This window comes from Canis lupus, chromosome 7 (assembly GCF_048164855.1).
Source record: "Canis lupus baileyi chromosome 7, mCanLup2.hap1, whole genome shotgun sequence".
NCBI lineage: Eukaryota > Metazoa > Chordata > Mammalia > Carnivora > Canidae > Canis > Canis lupus.
Genome location: NC_132844.1, coordinates 7,169,414 through 7,195,651, shown reverse-complemented (window position 1 = coordinate 7,195,651; position 26,238 = coordinate 7,169,414). Strand labels below are relative to the sequence as shown.

Sequence of the window (26,238 nt, the reverse complement as noted above, 5' to 3'; positions counted from 1 at the left end):
CGTCCTGAGCTCCTGAGGTGCTCCCCTTTCATCGATTCCACATCTGGTGCAATCTTGTGTTGCTTTATATTCATCCCTACTTGGGGTGGGGGTGGGGGATTGCCAGCCTCTTCTGGACAGCAGTTTATTTTTTTATTACTTTTTTTTTTTTTTTTTTTAATGGACAGCAGTTTGTATTCTCCATACACTTATCATCGTAACTCAGGCTTTTTTTTTTGTTTTGTTTTGTTTAATGAAATGAGGGCGACCGCTGAGAAATCCGTCTTTGGATGGATACACACGGTCCATCCACCGATTGGGCATCTCGGGCCACGGCCTTTCCCATCGCAGCTGTACGTGCTCTCAAGACATTTGAGGGTGTGCCCCGTTCAAAACGATGTACGCTCCTCAAATGCAGAAAGTAGACGTGGAAGCAACACATTTCAGGTGCTCTGCCGACCAGGAGGAGTTGGAGGCTGGAGGCCAACTAATCAGGGCTACCGTCGGGGGAGCGTGTGGCCGGGTGACATCAATATGTCGTTAAACTCCGAGCGCCCGCGGGGTCACCTACCTCTTACTTAGGTCTCGAACTCTCGGGCAGCCCGGGGGTGGTTCCGTGACTGCACTTCACTACCGCGGCCCTCGCCCGTGAAGGCGTTTCGGGGTCCAGCGCCGCGGAGGGGGCGGGGGCCGCGCGGGGCGCAGGATGCCCCGCCTCCCTAGCCCATCCCCCACCCGCCGTCCCCCGTCCCGCGACCCGCGACCCCGGGCGCCGCCGCGCTGCATGCCGGGAGTTGTAGTTCCGGCTGGCGGCGCCCGGAAGGACGGAACGGGGCCCCGGAGTCTCGGGCAGCCCTCTCCCTAGCGGAGGTCGCCTTCTTCCGCCGGCTCCCTGTCGTTCCCTCCGGCGTCGCCTTCTGTGAGCGCGGCTTCGTCTGTGCCGCCGTTTCTCTCTCGGGTTTCAATAAAGTTTTCCTCTTCCCTTGCTCAGAGCTCAAGATGGCGGCCTCCTGGTCGCCCTCGGTTACCCTGCGCTTAGTGCAGACCCGGCTGAGAGGGAGATGTGTGGGCTGCGGGGCCCGGGCCGCTGCCCTCGCCCCGCCGGCCGCCGCCCCGGGAAACTCCTTTCGGAAAGGTCAGTGACTGTGCCACGAGTAGGCCGGGCCCACTGCACTGTGAGCGGGGAAGCCCCGGGTCAGCCTCCCTCCCGCCTGTCGGCCCGGTTGCCCCCTGATTTCACGGCTTTCGGAGCTTGGGGGGCCCCCGGGGCGCTCCAGCCTCCCTCGTCCTGGTCGGGCCGCCCGCGAGGCCAGCACTGGAGGAAGCTGAGCCCCGCTCCCCTTCCCCTCCCTCCTCCCCCCCTTCCTCCTCCCCTCCTTCCTCCTCTCCTCCCTACTTCCTCCCCCTTTCCTCCCCTTCCCTTCCCCTTCCTTCTTCCTCCTTCCCCTTCCTCCCCTACCCTACCCCTTCCTTCCCCCTCCCTCCCCTTCCTTCCCCCTCCTCCCCCTCCTTCCCCCCTCCCCGTCCCCCTCCTCCTCCCTTCCTCCCCCTCCCTCCTCTCCCTCCCCCTTCCCCCCCTCCTCCCCTCCTTCCCCCTCCCTCCCCCTCCCTCCTCTCCCTCCCCCCTCCTCCCTCCCTCTACCCCTCCCTTCCCCTCTCTTCCCCTTCTTCCCTCCTTCCCCTCCCTCCGTCTCCCTCCTCCTCCCCTTCCCCTCTCTTCCCCCTCCCCCCTTCCCCTCCTTCCCCGTCCCTCCCCCTCCCTTCCCCCTCCTTCTCCCTCCCTCCCTCTTCCTTCCCTTCTCCCTCCCTCTCCCTTCTTCCTCCCTCCCCCTCCCTCCCTTCTCCCTCCCCCCTCCCTTCTCCCTCTTCCTCCTCCTTCCCTTCTCCTTCCCCCTCCCTCCCTTCTCCCTCCCTTCTCCCTCTTCCTCCTCCTTCCCTTCTCCCTCCCCCTCCTCCTTCCCTTCTCCCTCCCCCTCCTCCCTCCCTTCTCCCTCCCCCTCCCTCCCTTCTCCCTCCCCCCCTCCCCCTTTCCTCCCCCTCCCTCCCTTCTCCCTCTCCCTCCTCTCTCCCCTCACCCTCCCTTCCCTCTCTTCTCCCTCTCCCTCCTCCCTCCCTTTTTCTCCCTCCCTCTCCCTCCCTCCCTCCCGCACCCTCCTTCCCTTCTCCGTACTCCCTCTGCCCCCCACCCCTGCAGCCTGGGGCCCCTGTGCCTCATCCGTGCTCCTAGTGCTCCTAGTGCTCCACGCCTCGGACGGACTTCTGTGGGCCGGGCTGGCCCCCGGGATTCTGGGGACGCGGGTGTCGACATATCTCCCAGCGAAGAGTCCATTCTTCTAGCTCTTTTCAAGTCACCAGAGGAGGCTTCGGTGGGAGGGCTTTTGTCACTGGGCCTGCTCCAGTTAGTTATTCATTCAAATCCTTACGTGTCCGTAAGCGAATGAACATGTATCCTGAGCAACCGAGTCTGATTCCGCTGCTGCCCTCCTATGCTCCCCTCGCACTGCTGCACCGAAGCAGGGGGCCAGGTGGCTCGCTCCCTCAGCACGAGGCCCAGCGTTGGGGGCCAGATGGGCAAGGTATATTTTCTGAACGAACGAGGTTATTCTTATTGTCTCTTCCATCCACATAGTCACGTTTTCTTTTTTCTCATCTCCAGGCGCCCCTTCTTCTGGGTCTTATTTGACAGAGAGACAGAGCACGAGTTGGGAGAGCTGCAGGCAGAGGCAGAGGGAGAAGCAGGCCCCCTCAATGTGACCTGAGCCCAAGGCAGATGCTTAACCAACCGAGCCATCCAGGCGCCCCTCCTTCTGTGTCTTAATTTTTTTTTTTTTTTTTGAGATTTTGTTTATTCATGAGAGACACAGAGAGATGGGCAGGCTCCTTGTGGGGAGCCTGATGCAGAACTCGATCCCAGGACCCCAGGATCATGACCTGAGCCAAAGGCAGACACTTAACCACTGACACCCAGATGCCCGGTGTCTTAATAAATGGAGACTCATTGGCTTATCTAGCTGAAACTCTATCAGTCTTTATTAATTCTCATCAATGGAGTTGAAATTAATACTAGAACTCTGATTAGGTCTCCTTAGGTTTTTCTGCAAAGCTTAGCATAAATCACTTACTACATAATGGAATATTTTGGTAGCATAAGGGTTGAATCATAATACAAACTTTATTTTTTAAATTTGTGAAATAGGTTATAAAAGCAAATGATACAAGAAAGAATATGGTAAAAATGTTCCACCCCATCCCTTAGCCACTTAGTTTTCCTCCCCAGAGGCAACCTCTAACACTAGTTTCTTATGTATTCTTCCAGAGACATTCTCTGTATGAACAAACATATGTGTATAAGCATCTGTGGTTAAAAAATAAAGAAGTACTAACATACCTACTCTCTTGTACCTTTCTTTTTTTTCACTTAGTATGTCTTGGAAATCATTACTTATCAATACATACGGAATTTCCTCATTTTAAATAGTTAAAATAGAATTCTATTCTATGCATCTACCATATGAAAACTTAAGATTGAAGGAATATCATCATAATAACATAAGATTTCCCGAATGCTTATTCTGTTCCATGCAGTATGCTAAGTGCTTTCTACATCCATTATCTCATTTAATTCTTAGTATCCTCATTTTGGGGATGATAAATTCAAGGTTGCAGCAGTTATATGGCTAGTTAAGTGTCAGAACTTGTGGCTTCAAGTAAAGGCCGTACTTATTACATCTGACCCTAAAGGCTTTGTTATTAACCTGTATTCATATTTTTAAAAAATTAAATCAAGATTTTATTGCTTTCTGGGGCACCTGGGTGGCTCAGTCGGTTAAGCATCTTCCTTTAGCTCAGGTCATGATTCCAGAGTCCTGGCATCAAGCACTGCATAGGGGAGTCTGCTCCTCTCTTTCTCTCCCTCTCCTCTGCTTGTACTCTCTTTCTCTAAATAGATAAATAACACCTTTAAAAAAAAGTTTTTATTGCTTTAAGAATTATCGCATAGAATTTCAAAATCACTAGAAACCAAAGGGTTAATGGGACTAATTACAGCTGCAGGCTAATAAGTACTGCTGCAACTTTTCCTCCAGACCTTTTTCATTTGCCTTTAAATTTCCCTCCTCCTGGAAGCCTGGGTGGTTCAGCAGTAGAGCATCTGTCTTTGGCTGGGGGGCTGAGTCCCACATCGGGCTCTCTACATGGAGCCTGCTTCTCCCTCTGCCTGTGTCTTTGCCCCCTCCCCCCCCCCCATGGATGAATAAATAAAATCTTTAAAAACGATTTTTAAAATTTTTTTAAATTTATTCATTCATGAGAGACAGAGAGAGGCAGAGGTAGAGGCACCCCAACTGCCTCTGACCTTTGGCACCTAATTTAACCCTTGTGGCAAGGAAACATTTTCTTGGATTCAGTTTGGACAGATGTTTCTTGGTGAGTAGTCCTTGGTGTGTGATGGCACGTCAGTTTATTTCTTCCTCCCATTTGGTTTGGCTCTTAGATTTCTTCTTCCCATTCTGTTGCCTCCAAATAATGATTCTCTTAGTCTCCTTTTCTTAAGAAAAGACTGACTAGGAAGCCATTTGGTTCAGTCGGTGAAGCTCTGACTTTTAGGGAATAATTAGAAACTAGGAAGCCATTTGGTTCAGTCTGTGAAGCCCAACTGATATTCACAGTGGTACTCTGGACTTCATTTTTTTGTTGTTGTTGCTGCAGCTTTTGAATAAAACAAGCTGTGTTCTGATTGGAGAATGGACAACTTCATTTCTGGTGTCCTCAGCAATAGACAATAGCTGATAGGTTATGACTGATCAATTCTGGAGAATACAACCCAAAGCGCTGCACGTGAGGATGAAGAAGTGTTGTAGGATTATGGAGGTGAAAGCTCTGCTTGGAGAGGTGAGGATGTTGTAGCACAAGCATAGAAGTGGGCTGTACAAACCTTTATTGGTTTACTGGCCCTCAGGGAGAGCAGATAGAGATGAAGCTGGGAAGGTGGCCTGGATCTGGTTAAAAGTCCTGTATAGTGTGCGAAGACATCTAGGCTCAGTAGGACGCTGGTGGAGGTTTCATAAATAGAAAAGTTGTATCGGTGTTAGCATGATTATCATTGCTGCCTGAAAGACAGATTGGAAATCCTGGCTGGAGAATACTGGAAGCTTGGTGGTTATTTAGAAGGAAGTTGTAGTTCTGGAGAGAGCCGTTCATAGCCTGAATTACTGCTGTGGGGAGGTGGGAAGCAAGGAAGGGGATTCAGAGACAATTCTTTGGTAGAATTGCCAGACATTGCGGGAGACAAGGAAAGAGAAGAGTTGGATCAACTTAGGTTTCCTAGTTTGGGTAATTTGATGGCATTAACATCCATCTGTCAAGGTAAACAAACCAAACACACAAAAAGTAGGGCCAGAGACATTTTAGGGAGAGATTCCATTTTGAACTTGTTAAATTTGAGGTGGTTATGACAGTTCTGGGTAAATAAGTTTAATTAGTTATAGGGAATATGAGGGTCTAAGACTAAGAAAGGAAATATGAGGATGGAAGAACTAGCCTGGGGATATTTGTAAAGTGAGAAAGAGAAAAGGCTAAGGGTGAGTCCTTGGGAAAATTGACATTTTATGAGAAGAACATGACCTTGTTGGAGAGCATTAAGAGAGTCCTAGCAAAAGTAGAAGAGAAACCAAAGAGGAGAATGTTTCTAGATTTTCTAAAATTGAAAATTAGTGTATCTGAAAATTCTGTTTTGTTTAAGCTAGCCTTAGAAATTGTTTCATAGAGGCAGGTACTGTGAGAAGCCACATCTTGTTTGTTTTTTTAAAGATTTTATTTATTTATTCATGAAAGACACACAGAGAGAGTCAGAGACACAGGCAGAGGGAGAAGCAGGCTCCATGCAGGGAGCCAGATGCGGGACTCAATCCCAGCACCCTGGGATCATGCCCTGAGTTAAAGGCAGATGTTCAGCCGCTGAGCCACCCAGGCCTCCCAAGAAGCCACATCTTGTGATTTCCTCTCTAGTGTCTTTTTGTATCTCATTATTAAATGATGACTCATGTTTATCCTTGGCTCCACAATCTCTTCTTTACTAAGTGTATACAGGAGATCTTGATTGGGCATTTATATGAGAACTAATGTACCTCAACCAAAGGAATCGGTATAATTTATTGGCGGTATATATTAGTGATTAAGAAATGGGCTTTGGACTTTAGTACCCGATTAGATGAATATCCTTATGTGAAACCTCATGTTTCTTGGATTTCATTAACATCCATTTATTAGAAAAGAATGTTCATGCCTACTCTTGACACTGATAACTTTCTGATAATGGTTTTATCCAATTCGTTTTTAAAAAGCATAGCACAGCTTATCACATATACATAGCTGGTACCCTAGGTGTAGTTCTAGGGTGGAGGGAGGGGCAGATAACCAAGGGTGGGTCTAAGAATAGACTGATAGGAAGGAATATAAGAGGTCCAGAAGTGGGTGATTGATCTGTAGATTAGCACTGCTGTACACGTCAAGAGCTTCATTTTCTTTAAAAAAATAGAATTTAAATGGGGGTATAACTATTCTTTTGATTTGTCTTTTTACTAAAAGTATCACAGAAATAATAGGTGTTAAGTGTCTAGAAACTGGTAGTTCAGCCTTGGGCCTGGTATAGTAATGTGTTCCATAAATTCTCTGACAAGTGATCTAGCCTCTACTTGAATATGTTTAATACTTGTTCTTCTAGGTCACTCATAATTTTCTCTGGCCTGTAACTAAGGTTTATTCTAATTTCTCTCTTAAAAACCCCTTTCTCTCTGTTCTTCCTGCTGTGTTATGTCTTCTTTACCTAAGGGCCTTGATTGAGGTCCCATTTCTGCATCTACTCTACTGGAGTTCCTGATACTTTAACCTTCAGATTCTTTTTCATAGCTTTTGTTCATTGTCTTGCTTGTACTGCCTTATTTCTTCTCTTCATTGAGCCCATTCTAGGAATTACTTTTTTTTTTAATTAATTAATTTTTTAAAATTTATTTTTTTAAAGATTTTATTTATTCATGAGACACACGCGCACACACACACACACACACACACACACACACAGAGGCAGAGACACAGGCAGAGGGAGAAGCAGGAGCCCGATGTGGGACTCGATCCCAGGTCTCCAGGATCACGTCCTGGGCCAAAGGCAGGCACTAAACCACTGAGCCACCCAGGGATCCCCATAGGAATTACTTTTCAGTGCATTATCTATTCATGTTCTTGACCTGGTAGCAGTTTTCAACAACTTTTAAAGCCTGAGTATATAATTCTTAGAGTAGTTCCTTCATAGCTTCATAAGGCAACTATATCTTAAATGTAAACCATTTAGATTCCATTAAAAAATTCTTATGTGAGTGTGAGTATATAAAATTTAAAGTAAATGAACATAACAAATGTTATTTTTCTTTAGCACTTGAAAGAAAATAGATCCCTTAGATCTCATTATTAAATAGTGTATGAACAGAGTGAATATTAAGGAGTTACTCAGTATGCTAGGCCATGCCTATAATTACTTCAGAATAGCTTTATTCAGATTTTTAGGCGGTATTTTACTGATTTGTTATCATGAAATTTAAAGTACTATTTTTTTTTCCTTTTGTAAAGTTATACACTGGCACATTAAGATTAACCAGCTTCTAAAGGAAAAGAATGATAACCAGCAAGCATTTAGTTTTAATTTTCATAATTTTTCTATTTAAATCAAAAGCACCCTTTTAAAGCCCCTAAATCAGCCTTTTATAAATAAAGTAAATCATCTTGTGATGCATTCCTTGATGATGGCTTATGTTGTTTTTCTAAAGAAAGAGTTTAATTAAGATTTGATTTTCTTCTGTTCTGCACTTTGTTTATTCATCACTGAATCAAACATGGGTCTTTAATGTCACTGGTAAGTCTGACTTTTTGGGTCATTGATGACCATTGCAATTTTCAAAAAAACAGCTGAATATTTATATTTGGGATATGATTAGAACATAACAGAGCGTAAATAGGCTGCCTATGACCTTAGTATGGGCTTTTGTCATTGTAGGAGAACATTTCTGGTCAGTGGCCACTGTTTACAGTTTGTTAAAATCAACACAAATGTACAAATAACTCATGAATAATTGTGAACACGGTATTTGAATGGATGTTTAATAAATATGCATTAAAAATCTAATTACAGTAATGAAGTTTACAGCTGAAATTTTAATCCAGCCCTTTAGAAATATTAAATGTGCTTTTCCTGATTGTGCATTTTTCTCACAGCAGTTGGGTAAACATTTTAAACTGGAAATCTAAATTCCTTATATAGTTTTGATTTCATTTAACTAAGCATGTGTTCTTTTTTGGCAACAGTCTTCTTCCTCTTTGTGAAGAAGTGAACCTCCTTTTATTCCATAACTGTTACTTTGAAGAATTTTGATCAGTTCTATCTTAGGACTGATGAACATATGGGATACCAGATGAATAATAAAATGTGACCTGCAAAGACAAGATTGTGATTTTGGTTTCATTGATTGTATTGGGACAGTAATCTAGTTTGGTATTTCCATTTTCTCATCTGTAGAAATGGGATTAATTATCCTAACTCTACCTTCCTGGCAAGTCATTTATGAGGCTCAAATAAGTTTTATGTGAGAAAGTACTTTGGAAAGTATAAGAATTTTTTTTTTAAAGATTTAATTTATTTATTCATGAGAGACACACAGAGAGAGGCAGAGACATAGGCAGAGGGAGAAGCAGGCTCCATGCAGGGAGTCCAATGTGGGACTCGATCCCTGGTCTCCAGGATCACACCCTGGGCTGAAGGCGGCACTAAACTGCTGAGCCACCCGGGCTGGGCTGCCCAACTATAAGAATTGTTAAATAAATGTGGACCTATGCTAGGAGTAATTGAAATATTATTAAAATGCTAGAGGTGGTAGATTCCAGTCAGCGAGTAGAAATGGAATGAATTCAAGTCTACAGAATTACTAAAGTAATTTTAACTTTGGGGAGGACTCCTTATCTTAACAATGGCAAAGGACCCAGTCTGATTTCAGTGCTTTGAATTCTAGAAAATGCAGTTTTGATTTTTTTTTTTCTTTAAGGTTGTGGAAAGCGCTTCTGTAGGTAACCAATGATAGTTTCTGTTCTCCTGGATTTACTGCCTTTTCTCTGGATACTTTGAATACCTACAGGTTCTTTGTCATAATGTTTCAAAGAAAGCTATTAACTTTGATTTATAGTAGCAAGTAAAATATCTTCGTTTGGTAAGAAATTCATACTGTTTTCAAAAGCAACTTAAGTAGTTGTGAATTATTTGCTGTTCAGAAAGCTATAAACAATATTTTAGGGGCACCTAGGTGGCTCAGTGTTGAGCGTCTGTCTTTGGCTCTGGTTGTGATCCTGGGGTTCTGGGATTGAGTCCCTTATCAGGCGCCCTGCAGGGAGCCTGTTTCTCCCTCTGCCTATGTCTGCCTCTCTCTTTGTGTCTCTCATGAATAAATAAATAGAATTTTTAAAAAAGATTTTATTTATTTATTCATGAGAGACACACACACACACACACACACACACAGAGGCAGAGACACGGGCAGAGGGAGAAGCAGGCTCCATGCAGGGAGCCTGATGTGGGACTCGATCTCAGGTCTCCAGGATCATGCCCTGGGCTGAAGGCGGCGCTAAGCCTCTGAGCCACCAGGGCTGCTCAAATAAATAGAATCTTAAAAAAATATCAAAAGATAATATTTTATAGAATCAGAATAATAGAGGTGAATTAATGACCTCTGTGTCATATAGTCAAATAATGTTAGATAGGCATGTAGTTTCTACTTTAACTATTTCTTTCATTTTTGGGTAGCCTTACATGTTAGAAGATTCTTTTAAAAAATATTTTATTTACTTATTTTAGGTAATCTCTATACTCAACGTGGGAGTTGAATTCACGACCCCCAAAAAGTCTTGGGCTCCTCAGACTGAGCAGCCAGGTGCCCCTAGACAATTGTTTAAGTAGAATGAAATTTGAGCTTTTCTTTACCTTCTTTCATTCATATTAAATCTTTCCTCAGGCACAACATATATAACTAGTCCTAATTGCACATATGACAGTTATTTAAATAGATCAAGACTGATAATATCATTTACTTATTCATTCATTCATCAAATTTTTGGGTCCTTCCTTGTCCTGATTCCATTTGACAACCTTTCAAACATTAAACACTTAGGTTTCTTCCATTCATTCATTTATCCCCTGAATATTTCTTGGTGCCATCTATATGCTAGACATGGGGAGTTGGATATTCTTACTATGTTGCTTCTCAGTGTCAACTGTCCCTTGTCCTATTAGTCAAATCTCATGACATCATTTCTAGATCCCTAGAACTACCTCCCTTCTTGAGAATACAATCTACTTTCTGAATGTTACTCTGAAAATATGGTCTCCATATCTCAATATATTCCTTCAGATGAGTCTGGCTGGAGTAGTGTTGTAGGTTACCTTTCCTGTGGCCTGTTATGTTCATGTCTCACCTTAAGACTCCTAGGGCTGTTAATGTTAAGACAGATCTCTCCAATTTGTACTTGGTTAAGTTTTTCTTTTTAAAAAATATTATAAAAATTTTTCATTAAATATTATAACAGTATGTGTGTGGTAGAAAATATAGAAAATTATTAAGTATACTTAAAATATTAAAAAGTCGTGGGGTGCCTGAGGGTGGTTCAGTTGGGTAAGTGTCTGCCTTTGGCTCAGGTCATGATCCCAGAGTCCTGGGATCGAGTCCTGCATTGGGCTCCCTGCTCAGCGAGGAGTTTACTACTTCTCCCTCTGCCCCTCCCTTTGCTCACACTCTCTCTCTTTCTCTCTCAAATAAATAACTTTTTCTTGGTTTATTTTTTTAAAATTTTATTTGAGGTGTAATATTCATTTAGAAAAGTACACCTAGTTTTAAAGCCTATTGAATTTTCACAAAGAGAGTAGATCTGTGTAAATACAGACTAACTAAAGAAATAGAACATTTATAGTGGGGATCCCTGGGTGGCGCAGCGGTTTAGCGCCTGCCTTTGGCCCAGGGCGCGATCCTGGAGACCCGGGATCGAATCCTACGTCGGGCTCCCGGTGCATGGAGCCTGCTTCTCCCTCTGCCTATTGTCTCTGCCTCTCTCTCTCTGTGTGTGTATGACTATCATAAATAAATTAAAAAAAAAAAACATTTATAGTGCCTGAGAAAACTATTGTGCACCCTCTGAGTCACTAATCCTTTACTTGCGATGGTAATCAACATTCTGACATATATTACTATTGATTTATTTTGCATGTTTTTGGATTTTATATAAAAAGAATCATGATTCTGACATATTTTACTTAACATGTTGGTGAGGTTCATCAGTCTTTTATATATAGCAACAGCTAATTCATTTGCTGAATATGACACTGTATAGTACCACAATTTTCTTAAAGGTCTTTTATTTTTTTTAATTGCAGTATAGTTGGCACACAACATTACAGTAGTTCCAGGTGTACACCATAGTGATTGGACAACTCTATATGTTTTGCAGTGCTCACCAAAAGTGTAGCTACTACTGGTCACTGTACAATGCTATTACAATACCATTGATTATATTCCCTGTGCTGTATCTTTCATCTCCATCACTTACATGTTCTATAACTGGAAGCTTGTACCTCCCAATCCTCTTCACCAATTTTGCCCATTGCCCATCTTGTCCTTTGGAAACCACCAGTTTGTTCTGCGTTTATGGGTCTGTTTCTGCTTTTTCTTTGTTGTTCTTTTGTTTTTTAGGTTTCATACATAAGTGAAATCATACAATATTCGTCTCTCTTATTTCATGTAGCATAATACTTTTGAGGTCCATCCATGTTGTTGCAAATGGAAAGATCTCATTCTTTTTTATAGTTAAGTAATATTCTATTGTGTATGTATATACACCATATCTTTTTTATCCATTCATCTATTGATGGATATTTAGGTTGCTCCATATTTTGGCTATTATAAATAATGCTGCAATAAACTAGGGGTGCATATATTTTTTCAAATTAGTGTTTTTGTTTTCTTTGGGTAAATACTAGTGGAATTACTGGATTGTATGCATTTCTATTTTTAATCTTTTGCATTATTTCATACTGCTTCTTACAGTAGGTGTACCAATTTATATCCCACCAACAGTGCGTGAGGGTTCCTTTTTCTCCACATACTCACCAACACTTGTTTCCTGTCATTTTGATACTAGCCATTCTGACTGATGTAAGGGTTCTACCACAATTTTTATTTTTTTATTTTTTTTTTATTTTTTTTAATTTTTTTTTAAATTTTTATTTATTTATGATAGTCACAGAGAGAGAGAGAGGCAGAGACACAGGCAGAGGGAGAAGCAGGCTCCATGCACCGGGAGCCCGACGTGGGATTCGATCCCGGGTCTCCAGGATCGCGCCCTGGGCCAAAGGCAGGTGCCAAACCGCTGCGCCACCCAGGGATCCCTCTACCACAATTTTTAAATCCATTCTACAGTTTTAGATAATTGGGGTTGTTTCCAGTTTTTGGCTACTGCCATTCATAGTACTGTTCTGAGTGTTTGTACATATATTTTGGTGTAGATATGTATGCTTTCTGTTGGGCAGATGTCTGAGAATTGCTGGACCATACAATATATTTTCCTCTTTAGTAGAAAAGGCCAGTTTTCCAAAAATGATTACATAAATATATATTTCTACTAGCGGTATATGAGATTTCAGCTGCCTGTGTCCTCATCAATACTTGTGTTCTATTTATTTATTTATTTTTTATTTATTTATTTATTTTTAATTTTTATTTATTTATGATAGTCACACACACACACACACACAGAGAGAGAGAGAGAGAGAGAGAGAGAGGCAGAGACACAGGCAGAGGGAGAAGCAGGCTCCATGCACCGGGAGCCCGACGTGGGATTCGATCCTGGGTCTCCAGGATCGCGCCCTGGGCCAAAGGCAGGCGCTAAACCTCTGCGCCACCCAGGGATCCCTGTTCTTTTTATTTTTAAAGATTTTATTTATTTATTCATGAGAGACACACAGAGAGAGAGAGGCAGAGACACAGGCAGAGGGAGAAGCAGGCTCCATGCAGGGAGCCCGATGTGGAACTAGATCCTGGGTCCCCAGGATCAGGCCCTGGCCGAAGGCAGGCGCTAAACCACTGAGCCACTGGGCTGCCCAATACTTGTATTCTTTTTAATTGTAGTCACTCTACTGAATGTGTAGTGATACCTCATTGTGGTTTTATTTTGCTTTTCCCTGATGACCTTTGAGATTGACCATCATTTTTATATATTTATAGGACACTTGGATAGAATCTTCTGTGACATACCTTTTCAAGTATTTGCCCATTTTCCTAATGCATTTTTGTCTTTCTTTCTTTCTTTCTTTCTTTCTTTCTTTCTTTCTTTCTTTCTTTCTTTCTTTTTCTTTCTTTCTTTTCTTTCTTTCTTTCTTTCTTTCTTTCTTTCTTTCTTTCTTTCTTTTCTTTCTTTCTTTCTTTCCTTTTCTTTTCTTTTCTTTTCTTTTCTTTCTTTCTTTCTTTCTTTCTTTCTTTCTTTCTTTCTTTCTTTCTTTCTTTCTTTCTTTTTAAGATTTATTTATTTATTCATGAGAGACACAGACTGAAATAGAGAGGCAGAGACACAGGCAGAGGGAGAAGCAGGCTTCATGCAGGAAACCCGATGTGGGACCCAGTCCTGGATCCCAAGATCATGACCTGAGCTAAAGGCAGGTGCCCAACTGCTGAGCCACCCAGGCATCCCTGTCTATTTCTTAATAATTGTAGTTCTTTATATACTTTGGATATTAGTCCTTTGTCATATGTATAAGCTGTGTGTGTTTTCTTCTGGTCTGTGGCTTGCATTTTAAGTTTTGTTTTTTTTTTCATTTAGCTTTTTTAATGGAATTTTTTTCCTGAACAGAAATAATTAATTGTAATGTCCATTTTTTTTTTTTTGGTAATCTTATTTAATAAATCTTTGCTTCCCTTTAGGTCATGAAGGTATTCTGATATTTTTTAGAAGTTTTGTTTTACTTTTCACACTTTGATCCATGGTCCATCTGGAATTTTTGTATATGATGTTAAATTGGGTCAAGATTCATTTTTTTTCATGTGGATCTTCATTGACCTGAAATATTTTTGAATAGAGCATCTTTTTACCAGGCTACTTCAGCACTACCTTTGACATAAATCCAGTGACCACATATATGTGGGTTTCTATTTTTTCCTTCAGTCTGTTTTTATGCCAATGCCACAGTGCCCTAATTTTTTAGCTTTTTAACTTTAATATCCATCTGTATGAGTCCTCTAACTTCACTCTTTTTCAAGATTGACTAGACCTAAGTAAGCTGTCTGGTACCACAGCCACCTAGACACACATGGACGTTGAGTGCTTGAAATGTGGCTAATGTGACTAGGGAAGTAAATTTTATATTTTATTAATTTTAGTTAAATACAGATTTTAAAAAGGATACCTAATTCAGATATTGGAAGTTTTTTTTTTTTTTAAGACTTTATTTTTAGAGCAGTTTTAGATTCATAGAAAAATTGAGTGGAAAGTACAGAGATTTCTCAGATACGTCCTGCCCTCATACTTACATAGCTTTCCTCATTATTAACATAAGTATTCTTGGAACAACTTAGGAATATGAATCTACTTTCTCAACTGTAGATTTTGTGAAGTCTAAGTACAGATTAAATATTTCCAGTGAAAATTTAGCATCCAAATTGAGATATAGTCTAAGTGTAAAATACATACTGAGAAAAATAAGATATTTAAAAATGTAAAAATCTGAGTACATGTTGATTACAGTTCTTCGTGTCAAGAACTGTGAAGGATCTGAGATTTTATCCTGCTTGCAAGAAACATGTTAGCTTGTCAGGATTTCATGAATGTTGGCAGAAGACGTGAAACTCTGGGTCAGAGACAAAGAATTTTGTTATTCATGGCTCAGCAGGCTATGTGAGTGTCATGTATGCTTCCATTCTTCTTGCCCCTCAAGCCCCATGGCAGTGATGCAGGGGTTGGCCCAGGTGGATGCTGGCATACTCAGGGTTTCCTAAGCTCAGCGTTCCTCAATTCTGAAACAAAACCATTATCTTTTATAAGGATGTTGTGAGTAAATCTTAGATTTTGACCTGTAGGGGAGACATTATTATACTAGACAGCAACAAATATTTATTGAAAGACTATCCAGGACAAAAGGTGTCCGTGCCTCTACTGAAAGGTGTGCAGAAATTCAAAAACTCTGTGAAAAATTACCTAATGAAATACTATTTTGGATATGTTGGATTAAAGTATGTGATTAAAATTAATTTCACCTCTTTTAAAAAACTTTTTAAAGAATGTAACTCTTAGAAAAAATTAAGTTATATATGTTCACATTATATTTCTTTTGTACAGCACTGGTTTAGGCTATTCTAGGTCTTGTGCATTGCTTTATAAATTTCAGAATCAGTTTAGGAATTTCCTCAAAAAAGTGTTGGGACTTTTTAAAAAGTGAAGTAAAATTTACCTAGAGTGAAATGCACAGATCTTAAATGTATTTATTATTCAATGAGTTTTAGCAAATGTTTTCACTGTTACTTGCACTCAATGAAGATACAGAAGAGGGGTTGACATACCTTTCCTGGAAAGGGCCAGATAGTAAATATTTTATGTTTTGTGGGCTATAGAGTCTCTATCACATTTTTTTTTTCTTGCCCTTGTTGCAAAAGCAGTCACAGATAATGTTTAAATGAACAGGACCATGTTCCAGTAAAACTTTATAAAAACAGTGAGCTGGAATTGGCCCATGGTCTATAGCTTGCTGACTTCTGATAACATTTCCATCACTCTAGAAAATTCATTCTGCCCTTTTATTCATTCTTTATATTTTGTAGGTGATTACTGTTCTGATTTCTGTCCCCATAGATTAATTTTTTGACCACAATGATTTTATCTGTTCTTGGAACTCATAAATGGAATTATTAGTATATACTTGTTTCTGGTTTCTTTTACTTTACATGTTTTTCAGATAAACTAATAAAGCATAAAGTCATGAGTCAATTTTTTTTTTTAAATTTATGATAGTCACAGAGAGAGAGAGAGAGAGAGAGGCAGAGACATAGGCAGAGGGAGAAGCAGGCTCCATGCACCGGGAGCCCGATGTGGGACTCGATCCTGGGTCTCCCGGATCGCGCCCTGGGCCAAGGGCAGGCGCCAAACCGCTGCGCCACCCAGTATCCCCCTGGGTCAATTTTTTTTTTTTTTTTAATGATAGTCACAGAGAGAGAGAGAGAGAGAGAGAAGCAGAGACACAGGCAGAGGGAGAAGCAGGCTCCATGCACCGGGAGCCCGATGTGGGACTCGATCCCGGGTCTCCCGGATCGCGCCCTGGGCCAAAGGCAGGCGCCAAACTGCTGCGCCGCCCAGGGATCCCCCTGAGTCAATTTTTATTGCTGAGTAGTATTCCATTATATGAATATACCATAATTTGTTTATTCATTCTCCTTTTAGTGGACATTTTAGTTGTCTCCAGCTGCTACAGTCTTAAATACAATCTCATATTTTTAGGTATGTTTTCATTTCTGGAAACAGGAGTGGCATTTCTAGTTCATATAGGGAGTGTAGTTTATAAGAAACCACCATACTGTTGTCTAAAGTGATTTTGCTATTTTATACACTCAATAATGTATGAATGTTATGGTTGCTATATATTTTTTTCCAAAAATTGAGGTTGTCAAGGTTTTAAATTTTAACGATTTTAGTGAATGGAAATGTTATCTTACTGTGGCTTAAAGTTGCAATGCCGGGGTACTTGGCTGGCTCAGTTGGTAGAACATGTGACTCTTGATCTTGTCGTGAGTTTGAGCCCCATGTTGACTGTAGAGATAATTAAAAAAGAATTGCATCTACCTAATGACTAAAGATGTTCAGTGATATTTTCATGTGTTTGTTACCGTTCAAGTGTCTTTTATCAAGTATCTGTTTTTTTTTTTTTTTTTTTTTAAAGATTTTATTTATTTATTCATGATAGTCACAGAGAGAGAGAGAGAGAGAGAGAGAGGCAGAGCGAGAAGCAGGTTCCATGCACCGGGAGCCCGACGTGGGATTCGATCCCGGGTCTCCAGGATCATGCCCTGGGCCAAAGGCAGGCGCCAAACCGCTGCGCCACCCAGGGATCCCTATCAAGTATCTGTTGATGCTCTTCTCTTTTATTATCTATTTATTTATTTTAAATATTTTATTTATTGAGAGAGACAGTGTGCAAGTGGTGGGAGGGGCAGAGGAAAAGGGTGAGAGAGAATCTTAAGCAGATTCTGCAGTGAAATGAATATGGAGCCGGATGCGGGACTCAATCTCATGACCCTGAGATCATGACCTAACCTGAAATCAAGAGTCAGCTGCTTAACCAGCTGAGCCACCTAGGTTCTCTACTTCTCCCTTTTAAATTTGGGTTGTTGGGCTTATTGGGAGATGTTCCTTATACTGGTTACAAGTTCTGTTTTTTGGGTTTTGTTTTGTTTTGTTTTTGGTAATATATATGTATTGGGAATATTCCTGTTGGAATATTTTTGAAGGACTTTTTTAAGATTTATTTTTTATTTTTAAAGATTTATTTATTTATTCATGAGAGACACACACACAGAGAGAGAGAGAGGCAGAGACACAGGCAGAGGGAGAAGCAAGTTCCTCATAAGTTCCTCACAGCAAGCCTGTTGTGGGACTCGATCCTGGATCCTTGGCTCACGCCCTGAGCTGAAGGCAGACATTCAACCCCTGAGCCACCCAGGCATCCCTTTTTTTTTTTCCCTTGTGTCCCTTTGAAGAACTTTTTAATTAAAAAATTATACAAAGTCATATTCCACAAAATTCACCCTGTTAAAGTGTATAATTCAGTATATTTGGTACATTCACAAAATTGTGGAGACATCACCAGTAATTCCATAACTTATTTATTTATTTATTTATTTATTTATTTAGATTTTATTTGAGAGAGAGCTAGCGAGCAAGAGAGCACAAGGAGGGGGAGCAACAAAGGGAGAGAGAGAAGCAGGTTCCGCATTGAGTACAGAGCCCAACACAGGGCTCGATCCCAGGACTCTGGGACTATGACCTGAGCCGAAAGCAGATGCTTAACTGACTGAGCCACCAGGCACCCCAAATTCCATGACATTTTTACTGCCCCCAAGAAGAAATCCAATACTCATTAGCAGTCACTACCTGTTCCTCTCCTCTACCTCTTCTTCCACTGCCCCCAGCCCTGACAACCACTAATTTATTTTATGTCTGGATGGATTTGCCTACTGATGTTTCATATAAATGGAATTGTACAATGCGTGGTCTTATGTTGGCTTCTTTTACTTAGCATAATATTTTTGAGGATTATCCAAATTGCTTATATCAGTACTTCATTCCTTATTATGGCTGAATAATTCATTGTATGGATGGATATGCCTATTTTGTTTATCAGTTGATGGACTTTTGGCTGTTTCCACTTTTTGGCTAATCCAAATAAGGGTATTATCAACATTTGTGTGTACATTTTTGTGTGGATATGTGTTTTCATTTCTCCTGGGTGTATACTTAGGAGTAGAATTGCTGGGTCATGTCATAACTCTGTTAACTTTTTGAGGAACTATTACTGTTTTCAAAAATATCTGCACTATTTTACATTCCTACCGGTAATATCTGAGGGTTCTATTTTCACCATTTCCTCTTTAACACTTACCGTCATTTTGATCTTCGCTCTCCTAGTGGGTGTGAAGTGGTATCGAATTGTGGTTTGGGTTTGCATTTCCCTATCAACTACTCATATTGAACATCTTTTCATGTATTTATTGACCATTCATATATCTATGTTCAAATCCTTTCCCTATTTAAAAAATTGAGTTATAAAATTGAGTTGTAAGAATTTATATATTCAGGAGCCAAGTTCTGTAGCAAAAATGTGGTTTGCAAATATTTTCCTCATTCTGATGGTAGTTTTCTTTGTTTTTTTTTTTAAGATTTTATTTATTCATGACAGAGAGAGAGAGAGAGAGAGAGAGAGAGGCAGAGACACAGGCAGAGGGAGAAGCAGGCTCCGTGCAGGGAGCCCAACATGGGACTCCATCTCTGGTCTCCAGGATCCCACCCCGGGCCGAAGGCGGTGCTAAACTGCTGAGCCATGGGGGGTGCCTTGTGGGTAGTTTTCTTGACAATATTCTTTGTGTAAAAGTTTTAATTTTGATGAAGTTCAATTTTTTATTTTTTTGGTTGCTTTTGGTATCATATCTAGGAATCATTGCCTAATATAAAGTCATGAAGATTTAAAATTGTTTTCTTCTAAGCATTTTATAGTTCTTGACATTTAGGTTTTTGATCCATTCCTCTTGGGATTTTTTTTTTAATGGGTTTTTAAAAATTTTTATTTATTTGTGATAGTCACAGAGAGAGAGAGAGAGAGAGAGGCAGAGACATAGGCAGAGGGAGAAGCAGGCTCCATGCACCGGGAGCCTGATGTGGGATTCGATCCCGGGTCTCCAAGATCACGCCCCAGGCCAAAGGCAGGCGCTAAACTGCTGCGCCACCCAGGGATCCCTGGGATTTAATTGGGAATTATTAAGTCTGAATTTCACAGGTAATCGTGGTGTTCAGACAGGATTTGGCTTAGAAGGTCCACACCTATTAGGAGAATAGATCAGAGATTGGCAAGCTTTTTTTTTTTTTTGGTAAAGGACCAGATAACAAGTATTTTTGGCTTTGCAAGCCATATGGTCTTTGTTGCAGCTACTCAACTCTGGAATTGTAGTGTGAAAACTGTTGTAGATGGTATATAAACTAATGGGCATGGCAGAGTTTGGCCTGTAGGCATAGTTTGCAGACTTCTATACTAAATAAATATTTATGTGTAGTTTCTTGTTTGAATTTAATATTTACATTTTAAAACCACCTGGAATTTATTTTGGTATGTAGTACGAAGGGATAATCCAATTTTTTCCCTTGTCTCCCTGTGGTCCAAATGTCATTTGTTGAGTAATCTGTTGCCTCCAGTGCATAATTTACTTCCTCAACAAATATTTATTGTGTGCTTGTCATATGCCAGGTATTGTAGGTAGTAGGTATATAGTGAATTCAACAACCTATCCTCTTGTAGCCTGCAGTCTAGTTGAGAGGGACAGACAAGATGAATAACAATGATGTAAGTTAGGTGATAAAATAACAGTGATAAGATTTAGTATGCTTCCCTCTTTTATTATATATTACTTTATACCATATATACTTTTTGAGTATTCTATTCATTGATCTTTTTTTTTTTTAAGATTTATTTATTTTCGAGAGAGTGTGTCTGCGCGCATGAGAGAGGGAAAGGGCAGAGAGAGAGGGAGAGAAAGAATCTCCAGCAGACTGCATTGAGTGCAGAGTCCGAAGTGGGGCTCAAACTCCTGACCCCTGAACAGGACCTGAGTTGAAACCTAGAGTCGTTTGCTTAACCAACTGAGCCACCCAGGTGCCGCTGTTCATTGATGTGTGTTGATCATAATGTTTTATATTTACTTTTACATCTGATAAGCAAGATCCCCCTCGTTACTTCTTCACGATTTTCTTTCTTTTTTTTTTTTTTTTAAAGATTTTATTTATTCAGGAGAGACACAGAGAGGTAGAGACATAGGCAGAGGGAGAAGCTGGCTCCTTGTGGGGAGCCTGATGTGGGACTCAGTCCCAGGACCCTGGGATCATGCCCTGAGCCGAAGGCAGATGCTCAACCACTGAGCCACCCAGGTGCCCCACTTCTTCACAATTTTCTAAGGATTTTTGGTGGAACTGTATTTAATCTGTAAATTGTAAAGAATTGAAGAATTGGTAATGGTGGTAAAGTTGTGTGTGTTTCTAATAATATTATATTTTTCCAAAATTACACTTACACCCTTGAGATTTTTTGTGTCTTAGAAATTGATAATATTGTTCATCTTTATTCTAGACTTTTTGTTGTAAGTAGGATCTCCTTATTTTTCTATTGTATTTTCCAAGTGATTATTGCTAGTATGTTAGAAAAGATAAAACTGTTAAAGTATTTTTCCAGTAACCTTCTTTTTTGCTTAAGAAGGGACATAATCAAGCTACTGCATTCTTCAAAACTCCTAAGTGGCTTCCTATTGTCTTCAGGGTTAAATTCAACTTATCATTGCAAGGCGCTGTGTCACCTGGTTCCTTTATAATTTTTTAGTAGCTCATGTCTTGCCCCATTCTGCCTTCCACTTTATACCTCAGCCATACTGAACTTTTTCATTTGGCTTTTGTGTGTGCCATATTCTTTGTGTTTGAGAACCTTCTCTCAGGCTAATGCATCTCATTGCTTTACTCCCTCCCTCCCTCCCTTCCCTGGCTGACATCCCTTTGTCCTTTTGCTCTCTAGTGAAACATCATTTCCTCTGAGTACCCTTCCTTAACTCCCTAGGCTAGGTTACTAGCTTCAGCTCTGGGATTTCCTAGCATCCTCCTCTTTCCTTCACTACATATTATATTTTATTAGAGTTGTTTATCCACTTGTTTGTATCTCTCCCAGTACACTGTCAGTATTTTGAGTGCAGTTATAGTGTCTTTCCAACTCACCTCCAATTGTATTAGAAGTTTTTAGCACAGAGCTTTGCGCTCTTAGTTTAGCTGCTGACTGAGTTCTTTTATTTCATACGTTTTTCAGTTGATTTTTTTCAGTATAATTAAGCTTTTGAACTTAAATGCACCTGAGTTAAATTTTATGCTGGTTAGTTTCATCCAGTTTTTTAAAAAAATATTTATTTATTCATGAGAGACACAGAGAGAGAGGCAGAGACAGGCAGAGAGAGGGAGAAGCAGGCTCCCCATGGGGAGCCCGATGAGGGACTCGATCCCAGGAACCTGGGATCAGGCCCTGAGCTAAAGGCAGACACTTATCCGCTTAGCCACCCAGGCATCCCTCATCCAATTTTTGTAGCACATTAACATTTTGAATCAGGATTATGATCCAGCATTGATTTGCCTCCCAACTCTGTGTCCTATTTATGTTTGAGGACTAGATCATTGTCATTATTTAGTGCCAAATATATCAATTATTTTTTTTTATCAAAGCTCAAAAAGGTATCCATAAATATGGTTTGTCAAAATCTTAAAAGCCAACAATGTGAAATATAAGGGTTTTTAGATTTATAGGGAAAGGAATTTCTTCCTCTAACACTTCAGTTTGGGGCTTTTTCTTTTTTTAAGATTTTATTTATTTATTTTAGAGAGCTTTAGAGAGCAAGCAGGGGGAGGGACAGAAGGAGAGGGAGAGAGGGAATCTTAAGCAGACTCCATGCTGAGCACGGAGCCAAATGTGGGGCTCAATCTCATAACCTTGAGATCATAACCTGAGCCGAAACCAAGAGTCTGAGGCTTAACTGACTGAGCCACCCACATGCCCCAGTTTGGGGCTTTTAATAGAAAAAGCTGCTGCTGGTGTATTTTGGAAGTGCCATTTATTAGCAGAGGCAGGCTGACCCGAGAGTGCAGGCACGGCAGAGCGCTGGCGGGGCCTGGGGAGGATGGAGATCCAGAAGACAAGTGGGAGCACAGCCTTCACTTCTCAGTCGTATTATGGTCGTCTCACTGAGAGTGATATCCTGGGGTTGGGTCACTTAGGTTCAGATCCTGGCTTGGCCATTCACTTACATTTCCTAACCTTTTAAGTTATTTTGGTTTCCCCATTTGTAAAAAATAACAATAGCTACCTCAGAGTTTTTGAGAGAACGAGATGTACAGAAAGTGTTGTGTGCTAAGTACAATGGTAGGCATTTCATACTGTCAGTTTTCTTTACCTTTCAGAATTCTGTCGCTCATGAATTTTCAAATGAATCCAAGTTTTACAAAGAAAAATTGAAGCTGTTAAAATAAACAAAGCATACAGCTTTCCTGGGTTATAGAAATACCTCTTGTGGCCTGTAGATTCTGTGTAACCTCTTTGTTCTACTGCGGTAAACGCACATAATGCCTTGAGGTGGTCAGGTTCATCACAGTGTATTGAGTGTCTGGATATACAATTGTTTAGGAAGAAATAATGCAAAAAGGTAGTTACCTTGGAAGCTCTTTATATTTGTATGGTTGTGTGTCATATTGCGTATCTTTAGTTCTTTCCTTTAAGTATAGGATATATATATATTTTTTTTTTTTTTAATTTTTTTATTTATTTATGATAGTCACAGAGAGAGAGAGAGAGGCAGAGACACAGGCAGAGGGAGAAGCAGGCTCCATGCACCGGGAGCCCGATGTGGGATTCGATCCCGGGTCTCCAGGATCACGCCCTGGGCCAAAGGCAGGCGCCAAACCGCTGCGCCACCCAGGGATCCCAGGATATATATTTTTTAAAGATTTTATTTATTTATTCATGAGAGACAGAGAGAGAAGCAGAGACACAGGTAGAGGGAGAAGCAGGCTCCATGCAGAAAGCCAGACATGGGACTCGATCCCGGGTCTCCAGGATCACACCCTGGGCCGAAGGCAGATGCTCAACCGCTGAGCCACCCAGGCATCCCAGTTTAGGATATTTTTGAGCTGAGAAATCCTTATAGAAAGTTTTGGAATTGAACCCCACTTTACTGACAAGTTACGTGTAAAGTTCTGCACATTGAACCACATATTTATTGATTTTGAGTTTTAATTTTGAGATAGGTTCTCAAAAAATATTTAACTTCAAGTATTAGCAAGCCTTAAGGATGAAGCAGACATTTTTTATTTTATTATTTTTAAAGGATTTTTTATTTATTCATGAGAGACACAGAGAGAGAGGCAGAGACATAGGCAGAGGGAGAAGCAGGCTGCCTGCAGGGAACCCAGGACTCAATCCCAGAACCCCAGGATCACGTCTGGAGCCAAATTCAGGTGCTCAACCATTGAGCCACTTAGGTGTCCCTGACGCAAACTTTTAAAATAACATTTGTTAAAATTTTTTTTTAAAGATTTTATTTATTCGTGAGAGAGGGAGAGAGGGGCAGAGAAACAGGCAGAGGGAGAAGCAGGCTCCATGCAGGGAGCCCCATGTGGGACTCGATCCCGAGACTCCAGGATTATGACCTGAGCCAAAGGTAGGTGCTCAACTGCTGAGCCACCCAGGCATCCCTAAAAAATTTTTTTATTTTAAGTAATCTTTCCACCCAGCTTCGGACTCGAACCCATGACCCCAAGATGGAGAGTTACATGCTCCATAACTGAGCCATCCAGATGCCCCTAGAGTAACATTTCTTAATGGAAAAATGGTTACCTTTTGCTGAGACAGTCTGGTCCACTGTTTTGCTTAAGTCCCTAAAGAACATCTTCAGGATATTCTCAACTATCTACCTGTGTATAGAATTAGAAATCCATTCCGATTTAGAACATCAAAGAATACAAAATTCATAATTATTCCCTTTGCTATTGTCACTCCAACTCTGTAGAAACTGTGTTAATGCAACTAATCTTTATAAACTATGAATTAGGGTTCTCTAAAGAAACAGAGTAAAATATACATACATTTAGAAAGAGATTTATTGTTAGGAATTTATTCATATAATTATGGAGGCCGATAAATCCCAATATCTGCAGTCAGCAAGTTGGAGACCCAGAGACCCAGGAGAGGCTGTGGTGTGATTCCAGTCCCAGTCTGAAGACCTGTGAACCAGGAGAGCAGATAGTGATATTTTAAAGACCAGCAGGCTCAACACCCAGGAAGAGCCCGTATTTCAGTTGGAGAGCAAAGACAGGAGAAAACTGATGTCTCAGCTGAAAGGCAGACAGAAATTCTCTCTGACTCAGGAAGGGTCAGCATTTTGTTCTATTTAGGTCTTCAGCTAATTGGATGAGGCCCATCCGCATTAGGGAGAGCAGTTTGCTTTACTCAGTCTACTGAGTCAGATGTTAATCTCATCCAGAAATACCCTCACAGACATGTCCAGAATAATGTTTGACCAAATGTATGGTCCATGCATCTCATGGTCCAGTTGACTTGACACATGAAGTTAACCATCGCAACATATATCAAGACTATGATTGTCCTCCATGTGTCACCATTTTCCCTCATGTCCTTAAAATGCTTGCGGCAGTCCAGGTATCCCCATTTGACAGATTAAAGTACAAAGGCAAGGGAGCACCTGGGTGGCACTGTCGGTTAAGCGTCTCACTGTTGGTTTCATCTCAGGTCCTGATCTCAGGGTGGTAGGATCGAGCCTCCCCATGGGGCTTCACAGTCACTGCAGAGTCTGCTTAGGACTGTCTCTCCCTTTCCCTCCTCTTTTGCTCCCCCTCCCACCCTGCCCTGTCTCTCTCAAATAAATGCGTCTTAAAAAAAAAAAAAAAAATAAAGGTAGGAATGAGTGCGGTCTTGTTCTGGCCTCCTTTTGAAGAGCACTAGGGGAAACGGGCAGAAGCTGACTTCTCCTTAGGCATCAGGCATCATTGGCTAGGATGGTGGTCACGTGCCCAGTCTGCCAAGGAGAACATTACCATGGCTGAGCATTGACTCCGGAGCCTGTCCTGCCTCCCTGCTGTACCTGTGGGGACAGAAGTTGGTTCTGCCACTACCTGACTACAGGAACGTGGACAGGTTACTTAGCACTTCTATGCCTCAAATTTTTTCACCTTTAAAGATAATGGTAGCACCTATGTCATAGAGTGGTTGTGAAGATTAAATGAGTTAATATATGTAAAGTTCTTAGAAAAGTAGCTGGTACCTAGTAAGTACTTAGTAGAGTATGGCAGTTGCTGCTGCTGCTATTATTAGCCACATGATCTTGGTCAGTTTACTTAATTTGCAATACTAACTATGGTCCAAATTATGGACATTTTGGAACTAGACTATTGTTACAGTTTCCTAACTGGTCTCTCTGCTACTACTTAAAAAAATACATATGTAATAACTTTATTGAGATAGAACTCATATACCATGCAATCCATCTATTTCTGCTTCTACTTTGTATTCTTACCATCTTCTTTCTTTTTTAAAATTTAAATTCAGTTAATTAACATATAGTGTATTATTAGTTTCAAGGGTAGAGTTCAGTGATTCATCAGTCTTATATAATACCCAGTGCTCATTACATCAGATGCCCTCCTTAATGCCCATCACCCAGTTACCCCATCCCCCAACCCACCTCCCCTCCAACCTTCCATTTCTTTCCTGTGATTAAGAGTCTATTATGGTTTGTCTCCTGCTCCGATTTTGTCTTGTTTCATTTTTTACCCTCCATTCCCCTATGATCCTCTATTATTTCTTAAATTCCACATTTGAGGAGATCATATAATTGT

The 26,238-nt window shown here is 41.0% G+C and overlaps 1 protein-coding gene across 5 annotated transcripts in view; it reads left to right on the top strand.

Moving 5' to 3' along the window:
• Nucleotides 1-767: 767 nt before the first annotated feature.
• AFG1L (AFG1 like ATPase) overlaps nucleotides 768-26,238 on the top strand; it is a 202,865-nt gene continuing 177,394 nt past the window's right edge. For 2 of the 5 annotated variants that reach the window (XR_012033744.1, XM_072831861.1), the window contains exon 1: nucleotides 774-1,114. Coding sequence is in view for 3 of the 5 variants with exons in the window: in XM_072831861.1 (XP_072687962.1) it covers nucleotides 979-1,114 (136 nt within the window). In the remaining 2 variants the exon portion in view is untranslated. Of the gene's footprint in view, nucleotides 1,115-26,238 lie in introns of all 5 variants that reach the window. The other 3 variants (XM_072831863.1, XR_012033745.1, XM_072831862.1) reach the window with 3 other exon arrangements.